The sequence below is a fragment of the Eutrema salsugineum genome, unplaced genomic scaffold, assembly GCF_000478725.1.
Source record: "Eutrema salsugineum unplaced genomic scaffold, Eutsalg1_0 scaffold_14, whole genome shotgun sequence".
In the NCBI taxonomy this organism is placed as follows: domain Eukaryota; kingdom Viridiplantae; phylum Streptophyta; class Magnoliopsida; order Brassicales; family Brassicaceae; genus Eutrema; species Eutrema salsugineum.
In genome coordinates this window covers 5,812,387-5,822,980 of record NW_006256877.1, presented here as the reverse complement: position 1 = coordinate 5,822,980, position 10,594 = coordinate 5,812,387, and the positions used below count along the sequence as shown (strand labels likewise).

Here is a 10,594-nt window from a genome sequence, read left to right as displayed (position 1 = left end):
CTGCTGTTGGAGATAGTTCTGAGTGTACGACAGACCTTGATCCTGCTTCTATTGGTAACAACTATCTCCAATCATCTGCCACGACAGACACTGCAGAGCTTTATTCTCTTTCTTCTGCTGCTCTTACTCATCAAATGGTTACTCGATCTAAGTCAGGAATCATAAAACCAAACAAACAGTACCTTCTGTTTGCAGTCAATTTTCCTCCACCGGAGCCCAAAACCGTCTCTACAGCTTAAAACACCCTTGCTGGAATGGTGCAATGGGTACAGAAATGAAATCCTTTGAGGACACCAAAATGTTCTCTCTTGTTCCCTATGATCCATCTATGAATATTCTTGGTTGCAAATGGGTTTTTAGGACAAAAATTCATGCTGATGGCACTCTAGATAAATCAAAGCACGTTTAGTTGCCAAAGGTTTTGAACAAGAAGAAGGAATCAACTACTTAGACACTTATAGTCCTGTAGTCAAATCTGCGACTGCTCGAACCATTTTACACACTGCAGTGGTTCACAAATGGGACATCAAGAAACTTGATGTAACCAATTCTTTCCTACATGGTAAATTGAAAGAGACAGTTTACATGCATCAGCCTCCAGGGTACATCGATCCAGATAAGACAGGATATGTTTGTAAACTGCACAAAGCCATTTATGGCCTTAAGCAAGCTCCAAGAGCTTGGTTCGACAAATTCAGTAATTTTTTCATTGAATTTGGTTTCACCTGCAGCAAATTGATATATCATGGTTTTTATGGTTTTTAACCATGGTATAAGTCTTATTTATAGAGTCTTTTTAGTGTCTTTTGAGTCTTTTGGAGTCTTTTCAGGTCATAGGTACGTTTGTGATAGACAAGACTTTTTAGGGTCTCAGGGCTATCAATCCCCTTGTCAATGTAGCACAAAGAGGTTTATCAATCCAGATGTGGTGTTAGACACTAAGCTATATGATCAAGTTCTTAATTCAAGCAAACAAGAGTGGGTTTTGATTAATCTAGAGACAACTATAAACATAACAGGATTAAAGACTAATGACAATGACAAATGATATGAATATGATATGATGGAGGCATGAGATTCTAGACATGATAGTTGGTTAGGGTGCTTTGGTGTTAAACTAGAAATGCTAATGACAATGATGAGACATGATTCAAATGATTAAGAACTCTAATCTAGGTTAATCCTCTCATGAAGGTATTAACCCCTATACTAATCCATTTTCAAACCAAATTCCCATTTGTGAAATATGAATCAATATGCATTAATAAACAGTTCTCAATGATCATTCAAGCATTTAACAAATCATTCCCATGATGAAAAATTGCTTAAACCTCTAACACAACTCTTTCAGGAATTTCATCAAACACTTTTGGTGCATGAAATTCCCAGAATCTAGATCTCAAGTGATTATCAAGGATCTAGCATAGAGAACAGTTGTTTAGAGAAATGAATCAATGAATCTAGCCCTAAGCACTCCTAATCTAACACTTTAGCACCCTAACCTACACATCTAGAACCTCATTAAGGTAACTACTCACTAATCATGATCAACACACTAGATCCTTTGCAAGATGTGTTGTTAATCATGATTAGAAGTTGATTTTGATGATAAGAAATGATGAACAAGAAGGAAAGAAACTGCAAATCGATTTTAAACTCTCTAAAACAAAGTGTATTCAGTAGGTTTTCACAAAAGGGGAAAGAAGACTAAAAGTAGATTAAGTGTTCTCTACAGATTAGCTCTAAAAACCTTATAAAGGAGGCTTGGGCGAACCGGGTCAACCCGGAACAAACCGGGTACTGACCCGGCCTTGATGGGCAAAGAAGGGTTTGCCACGGTCTGGTGTGTCCTTGGTGTGACCGTGGCATTCCTGACCGTGTCAAAGACTTCATTTGTGTTCTTGGTTCATTTTGATGCCACGGTCTGATCAAGCTTCATCTGGAACTCGTGGCAAGCTACCGTGTCAAACGCCGAAGATGTGTAAAGGTTGCCACGGTCAAGCCTCCAGACCGTGGCATTCAGACCGTGCCAAAACTCGCATGCGTGTGAAATCCTTCCCAGCCAAGTTTATGCTTGCCACGGCCAAGTCTCAGGCCGTGGCATTGAAGTCGTGTCAAAAACCGAAGCTGTGTAGAAGTTGTCTCTAGCCACTTGTTCATTTGCCACGGTCAAGTCCCAGACCGTGGCATTCAGCTCGTGCCAATCGCCGAAGGTTGCAAGAAGTTGCCACGGTCAAGCCTCAGACCGTGGCATTTAGGCCGTGTCAATCGCCGAAGGATGCAAGAAGTTCCTCTCAGCCAAGTGTGTGTTTGCCACGGTCAAGTGTAGACCATGGCATGAAGATCGTGTCGTTGGCCGAGGGTGCACAAAAGTTGTCACGGCCAAGTGTGGACCATGGCATTGAAATCGCGGCATGTTTAACTTAGTCATCCTGGGCTGTCTGGACCATCTCGCATTCCGGAGAGTGTAACTTCCTGGAGACCTGTCCGAATTGAGTAATTCCGGTTGCAGAAGACAGAGGGCTGATTTATCTCCAACTTTGATGAAGGAAGTTTCAGTTCTTGCGAAGTGTAAGGTTTCCTGGAGGGCACATCTTTGAAGTGCATTTACACGACCAGAGAGAGGCGTCTAGACATGTGTCCATTCCGGAGACCGTATCTTTCTTCTCAAAGCTCCGAATTGACTGATCTCGGATGTTCTGGAAAGAAGACTCAAATGTCTCTAATTCTCATGAAGGCCCCGGAAACTGAATCGGCCTGGAAGTGCACCGTCCTTCGCATCCTTCAAAACTGATCTGCTCGGTCCGGAATACCTGCGAGACAGGGGTTCCTTCCGACGAGCTTATCTCTCTGCTCACGCGTCCGAATTCCACGATTCCACTTGCTATGAGACCGTGCTCCAATGCTCTCCAACTTCTATGAAGGACCTGCCGTCTGAATCGGACCGGAAAGCTCCCCGGACAGGCGATTTCTGAGACTCGTTCAAACCCAGAGATTTTGGCCGATACACTTCGTTCGCGGTACATGGAAATGGCCGGTAAAGCTTCCTGCGGTACATGAAAATGGCCGGTAAAACCTTCCTGGCCAGCGAGAATGGCCGATAATCTCCCAAGACCCAATTTTTCTACTTTTTCAAGCTTTGCTCACCATTCCACCTCCTGGATTCATCTTTTCAGCTCCATATTCACCTGATAGACACTCAAAACATGCAAAGACTCATTGGGACCTAATGCATCTCCTAAGTTCTAAAACAAACCCTAAGGACCTAAAATGCATGAAATAAAACATGATTTGGAATGATTTATGCAACCTAAATGATGCAAATTATGAACATATCAGTTTGGAGCTTAACTGGAGATTTTGGAGCACTTTGGAGCTTACTCAGGATCAAATTCGTCAAGCATGGATTTTGTGCCTTAGTGTCGCTCGACACCATGGAGAGTGACGCTCGACACTTGTCAAAGAAATAAGGAAAAGGCGATTTTGTTTCCTATTTGAAGAAGGAGTTGGGCCCAAACGTTTTCAAGGAAGCCCAAGACGTGTCTTAGAGATATATATAGGATTTTTATTCCCTTTTTACGATCACCTTAGATTTTTGAGAGAGAGATACTCTGAGATTTTTGAGAGAGAGACAAGTCTGTACTCTGTTCGTTTAGAGAGAAGATTTCAAACCCCTTTATCTATTTCGATTTAATCTATTGCTTTCTATTCATCATGTTTGTTGTTTCAATAACCATGTCTGAGTAGATCACCTGTTAGGTTTAGGGTTTAATTAGGGTTTTCTTTGAATGTTTGATTAACTTGCTAGTTAGGGTTCATATCTGTTAGTTCTTCATCTTAGGTTGTTCTTAAAGCTAATTCTGGATTGTCACCTAGAACTTAGATCTTAGGTTGCTTGATTGACACGGAAGTGTAATTGAATAACTGGAAAGAACCTGAGTTGAGCAAAGTAACTATTCGCAAAGGAATTTGGTTTAGGAGTTTTGTGAACATATCGAACTTGTGCAATTAAGGCTGGTTTAAATCTGTAGGATTTGCAAAGGAATTTGGAATTCTAGGATTTTAACTTAGATAATTCTCACAACGGAAGTTGGTTAATTATAGTTCTGTGTTTCGAGTTCAAGAACCGTGCTTAATAACTGAACCCTGACTTGTTAAGTTGATTTGCATCCATTGATCTCCTGAAAATCACCCTAGACCTATCCTTTATCACATCGAATTTACAACTGTTTTCATCGCTGCTTTATTTATTTCTGTCGCTTTGTTATTTGTTTCGCAGACTTCGGCTTAGCGTAACTCCATCTACACAAGGTTCATTGAGTGATTTCTAGTCTCTGTGGTTCGACCCCTAGATACTACAACTGCACATCTGTGCTCTTGCAGAGTAGCTTAGGGATTAAACTTTAAGCAGATCAAGTTTTGGCGCCGTTGCCGGGGACTTGATTTCGCCATTAAACCTAGTTTTTGAGTTTCGACTAAGTTTTTCGACCTAGTGTCGAGCGACACCACTTGTGGTGTCGCGCGACACCTTTCTTTTTATAACCTAGTTTACTTATTTTGTTTTCTCTTTTTGTTTTTGGTGTTTGAGGTTTATGCATACCCGTGGAACCAGAAGCAACAAGGACATCCCGCTAGTGAATTTGAGCAACGAGGAGCTAGCTGAATTAGAATAACGAACAGGAAAGCAAGGGATCCGGCAATGATGGAAAACGCCAATGGACTTGTTCGTGATGATGATGGAATCTGGAGAGACCAAGAGGTTCATGTGTGCAATGCGAGAGGCGAAAGGCTTGATGGAGATGGCAACCTCATTCCACCAGCGCCTTTACCAGTGGATGTTGTTGACCAGAATCCACCACCTGCACCGCGTGGGAATGCTGTGATCGTTCCACAACAGAGGAACGTTCCAGAAGATCGGAATGTGAGGGAACCTTTACCTACAGCTGGTCGTGGACGAACACTTGGAGACTACAACAGGCCTGAGCAGTTCTATGAAAATCGTTCTGCGATTCGCGCCCCTGCGTTTCAAAGAAACGATTTTAAGCTGAAGCCTGTGTACTACACTCTTGTAGGTCAGCATCCTTTCCATGGCCACTCTCATGAGCACCCTATGGATCACATCGAAAGGTTTGAGGACTTGGTCACCAGCATCAAATACAATGGAGTGTCCAACGATTTCTTCCTCTGCAAGCTGTTTCCTTATTCTCTAGCTGGAGAAGCGGCTAACGGGTTGAAGCAGTTGGAGCCAGGATCACTCACCACTTGGGAAGAGACCAAGAATGCTTTCCTGCACAATTTTTTCGATGATGCTAGATCTGAGGAGTTGAGGACGAAAATCTCGACTTTCTCTCAGGAACCAACTGAAGCGTTCAAAGCTTCTTGGGTGCGATTCAAATCGTACCAGCGAGACTGTCCCCATCATGGCTTCAGCGATGTGCAGTTGCTGGGTATCTTTTTCAGAGGTATCGACTGGAGGTATCAGATGGCACTTGATGCAGCAAGCAATGGTAACTTCAACACCAGATACCCAGAAGAAGCTGTTGAGCTCATCGAAAATTTGGCATCCAGCAATAGCACCAAGAATGCAGATCTTGAGCGAAAGAAGCAAGCTGGGAACATGGATAGATCGCAGATCGCTGAGGTGAAAGCTAAACTTGACTCTGTGCACAGCCTTTTAGTGGGTAAGAAGTCTGTCAGATTCGCACAGGAGGTGGAGAGTTTCGAACCTGAGGATGAAGCTGAGGAAGAAGATGTCAACTTTGTCAGTGGATCAGGATTTCAGGGTCAGAGGTTTGGTAATCAGCAAGGTAACATAAGCTACAGTGGGAATTATAGTGGGAATAATCAGAGGAGTACCTTCAACAGTAATCAGAACTTCTCTGGTTACACGCCTAAGTCTCAGTACCAGAAGCCTTTTTCCAACAACAGTTTTTCCAGAAACTACAGCACTCCTTCATCTCAACCTCAAAATCCTGACAATGAGATGAAGTCTATGCTGGAACAAATTCTGGAAGGTCAGCAGAAGCTCACCGTGGACTTTAATGGAAAGATGGATGCTCTCTACCTTGATCTGAATGGGAAAATCGAAGCTTTGAACACTCATGTCAAGCAGCTCGATACGCAGGTAGCCCAAACTGCAGGTTCTGTTAAAAGGCAAGAGGGTTTTCTTCCTGGGAAGACTGACACCAATCCGAGGCATCACTGCAGTGCTATCACGTTGAGGAGTGGTAAAAATCTGAGTTCAGAGCCTAAAAAGACGCCTCCTGCACCTGAAGTCGTGGATTTGGAAAACCCTGAAGAAGTTCCTGAGATTGCAGAGCCGGTGTCGAGCGACCACACTACTAGTGTCGCGCGTCACCAATTGCAGAGCGAAGCTGTTGATGCTCCGAATCCGAAATCTGCAGAGGAGAAGGCCTACAAACCTAAAGTTCCTTACCCAAGGAGCCCTAGGAAGTCCAAGCAAGAGCTTGATGAAGCACGATGCAAGGCCCTGATGGAAAAGCTTGTGATTGAGATTCCCTTGGTTGATGCTGTAAAGATCACTCCTGTTATCAGACGTTATGTGAAGCGAATGGTGACTAATAATCTCAGTCATGAATAAGGAGTGATGATGATTTCTGAGCAGGTCAGTGCAGTGATTCAGAACCGAATCACAGAGAAGCTGTCTGATCCAGGAAGCTTTGTCTTGGATTGCTCTATCTTCACAGAGAGATTCAAGAGATCGCTGTGTGATCTGGGTTCAAGTGTTAACCTCATGCCTTATTCAGTGGCTGTCAATCTCGGTATGACTGATTTCAAGCCAACAAGGATATCTCTCATCCTAGCTGATCGTTCGACAAGGATACCTGAAGGGGTGCTAGAGGATGTTCCAATCAAGGTTGGAGACTGCATGATACCGACTGATTTTGTGGTTCTGGAGTATGGTGAGGAGCCTAAAGATCCTCTTATCCTTGGGAGACCTTTTCTAGCTACAGCAGGTGCTATCATCGATGTCAGAAAAGGCAGGATTGCTCTGAATGTTGGAGATCTGGTGATGAACTTTGACATGGACAAGCTGATGAAGAAGCCCACCATCGATGGTCAGACCTTCTATGTCGACACTCTCACAGAGTTTGCTGAGGAGATTTTCCATGAGATGCTGCCTACAGACCCACTTGAGAGAGCTCTGACCACGTCTGCATCTGAAGCTGAACACTTGGACGAAATTTCAGCATCTTACTCGAAGATGTTGGACTCCAGCGAGCATGTGATGCAGCTAACATCGCAGATTGAACAGCTTGAGACTCCTGCGAAGGTGAAGCAGCTATCCGACTGGAGTGAGGAGAAAGCGCCCAAGATTGAGTTCAAAAAACTCCCTGCAGGGCTAAGGTACGCATTCCTAGGCTCTAATTCTACTTATCCAGTCATTATCAACTCTTCCTTGAACAATGCTGAGGTTACCTTACTACTGAGCAAGCTGCGCAAGCATCGCAAAGCTTTTGGCTATTCTCTTGATGATATTTCAGGTATCTCACCAGACTTGTGCATGCATCGAATTCACCTGGAGGATGAGTCGAAGTCATCGATCGAACACCAGCACAGGTTGAACCCTAACCTGAAGGACGTCATCAAAAAGGAGATCATGAAGCTGCTGGAAGCTGGAATCATCTATCCAATTTCAGATAGTGCTTGGGTCAATCCTGTGCACGTGGTTCCTAAGAAAGGAGGGGTTACAGTTGTGAAGAATGACAAGGATGAGCTGATTCCAACGCGCACAGTGACTGGACACAGGATGTGCATCGATTACAGGAAGCTGAATGCAGCGACTAGGAAAGATCACTTCCCATTGCCCTTTATTGATCAGATGTTGGAGAGACTTGCAAGCCATCCCTACTACTGCTTCCTCGATGGGTACTCAGGATTTTTCCAGATTCTTATCCACCCAGATGATCAGGAGAAGACCACCTTTACATGTCCATACGGCACCTTCGCATATCGCAGGATGTCCTTTGGACTTTGTAATGCTCCTGCGACATTTCAGAGATGTATGATGTCTATCTTCACTGACATGATTGAGGATTTCATGGAAGTCTTTATGGATGATTTCTCAGTTTACGGATCATCTTTTAAGGACTGTCTGGATAATCTCTGCAAAGTTCTGGCTCGCTGTGAAGAGAAGCACTTGGTCCTTAACTGGGAAAAGTGTCACTTTATGGTCAGAGATGGGATTGTGCTTGGGCACAAGGTTTCTGCAGCTGGCATCGAAGTTGATCGCGCGAAGATTGAAGTCATGACGAGCTTGCCACCACCTGATTCTGCGAAATCGGTTAGAAGCTTTCTGGGTCATGCAGGGTTCTATCGTCGCTTCATCAAAGACTTTAGCAAGATTGCACGTCCTCTTACTGCTCTGCTATGCAAGGATGCTAAGTTTGAGTTTACAGATGCGTGTCTTGCTGTGTTCAAACAGATCAAACATGCTCTGATAAGCGCCCCTATCGTGCAGCCTCCTGACTGGAATTTGCCTTTTGAGGTGATGTGTGATGCTAGTGATTTTGCTGTTGGTGCTGTTCTAGGTCAGAAGAAGGACAAAAAGCTTCATGCAGTCTACTATGCCAGTCGAACTCTGGATGATGCTCAAAGGAATTATGCTACCACTGAGAAGAAGCTGTTGGCTGTGGTCTTTGCTTTTGAGAAATTTCGAACATACCTTGTGGGATCGAAGGTGATTGTGCACACAGATCATTCTGCACTCAAATACTTGATGCAGAAGAAGGATGCAAAGCCGAGATTACTGCGATGGGTGTTACTCCTTCAAGAGTTCGATATTGAGGTCAAGGACAAGAAGGGTGTTGAGAATGGTGTTGCAGATCATCTCTCACGCATCAGGGTTGAAGACGACGTACCCATAGATGATTTCCTGCCAGAAGAGAATGTATACTATGTGGAAACCGAGTTCCAAAGCAGGTTTGACGAAGAATTGCAGGTTTTTCGAATTGGAGAAACGTCAGTGACGAGCGACACCACCACTAGTGTCGTGCGTCACCTTGCTCAGCCGAACACAGAGACGTCTCGAATTCGAAGCAGACTTCCTGAGATCAGTTCAGCTGCTGTATCTGCCACCCAACGTCCTTGGTATGCTGATATTGCCAATTATCTCGCTGCAGAGGCTGAGCCTGAGAACTTTAAGGGCTATGCAAAGAAGAAGTTCCTGAGAGAGCTGCGAAGATACCACTGGGATGAGCCATATCTGTACAAGCACAGTTCCGATGGGATTTACAGAAGATGCATTGCAGAGTCAGAAGTTCCAGAGGTGCTGTTTCATTGTCATGGATCCGAATATGCTGGACACTTTGCGACATTCAAAACAGTGTCTAAGGTTCTTCAAGCAGGCTTTTGGTGGCCTACCATGTTTCGCGACGCGCATGCTTTCATCTCGCAGTGCGATGCTTGTCAGAGGAGAGGAAAGATCAGCAAAAGACATGAGATGCCACAGAATTTCATCCTTGAGGTTGAGGTATTTGATTGCTGGGGTATCGATTTCATGGGTCCTTTTCCCTCTTCTTATGGGAACAAGTACATACTGGTTGCTGTTGATTATGTTTCAAAGTGGGTCGAAGCCATTGCCAGTCCCACCAACGATTCTTCAGTGGTTCTTAAGATGTTCAAGACCATCATCTTTCCTCGTTTTGGAGTGCCTCGAATTGTTATAAGTGATGGTGGTTCTCACTTCATTAACAAGATTTTGGAGAAACTCCTCAGGAAATATGGAGTTCATCATCGAGTTGCAACTCCTTATCACCCTCAGACGAGTGGACAAGTCGAAGTCTCGAATCGTCAGATTAAGGAGATCCTGGAGAAGACAGTGGGCAAAACTCGAAAGGATTGGACTGCAAAGTTGGACGATGCACTCTGGGAGTACAGGACAGCATTCAAAACACCTCTAGGCACCACACCTTTCCACCTGCTCTATGGAAAGCCCTGTCACCTTCCAGTGGAGATCGAACACAAGGCAGCCTGGGCGATAAAGCTGATGAATTTCGACATCAAGTCTGCTGCAGAAAGGAGACTGATACAGCTGAATGAGTTGGATGAAATCAGGCACCATGCCTATGAGAATTCGAAGTTGTACAAAGAGAGGACCAAGCGTATCACGATTCAAAAATCCTCTCCAGGCAATTCGAACCGAATGATCAGGTACTTCTGTATAACTCTCGTTTGCAATTGTTTCCTGGTAAACTTCGTTCTCGATGGTCAGGTCCTTTAATAGTCAAAGAGGTTCGCCCCTATGGTGCCATCGTCCTCCTCACACCAGATGGCAGCAGGGAGTTCACAGTGAATGGAAAAAGGGTGAAGCATTACTGGGCCAAAGCTGAAATTCCGGATGGACACATTGTTCCTCTGGATGGTGCACCTCCTGCCTGAATCACCATTAAGTCAAGCTAATGACTTTAAACAAGCACTTGGTGGAAGGCAATCCACTGGTGAGTCTATACATAAGTCCTTTGTTTCAGTTGATTTTCGTTTTTCTTTTTCGTGTTTTAGGTAAAACAGGGCTGGTGTCGAGCGACACCACTCTCGGTGTCGCCTGTCACCTATTAAAAAAAAAAAAAAAAAA

General features: G+C 44.2%; 1 protein-coding gene and 1 non-coding gene across 2 annotated transcripts; one reads left to right on the top strand and one right to left on the bottom strand.

Moving 5' to 3' along the window:
- Positions 1 to 4,702: 4,702 nt before the first annotated feature.
- Positions 4,703 to 6,601, top strand: LOC112088416. The gene is made up of 2 exons (XM_024158694.1): positions 4,703 to 5,475; positions 5,569 to 6,601. The coding sequence occupies exons 1-2, from the start codon at positions 4,703 to 4,705 to the stop codon at positions 6,599 to 6,601; spliced, it is 1,806 nt and encodes a 601-aa protein (XP_024014462.1).
- LOC112088751 lies at positions 5,321 to 5,427 on the bottom strand. The gene has a single exon (XR_002900689.1). It is a non-coding gene; the product is annotated as a small nucleolar RNA R71 (small nucleolar RNA).
- Positions 6,602 to 10,594: the final 3,993 nt, after the last annotated feature.

Bases quoted from the DNA above. Each gene is read 5' to 3' on its own strand.
- LOC112088416 (XM_024158694.1), top strand. From the start codon at position 4,703: ATGGAAAACGCCAATGGACTTGTTCGTGATGATGATGGAATCTGGAGA. The intron at 5,476-5,568 runs GTATCAGATGGC...TTTGGCATCCAG, and splicing joins TTCAGAGGTATCGACTGGAG to CAATAGCACCAAGAATGCAG.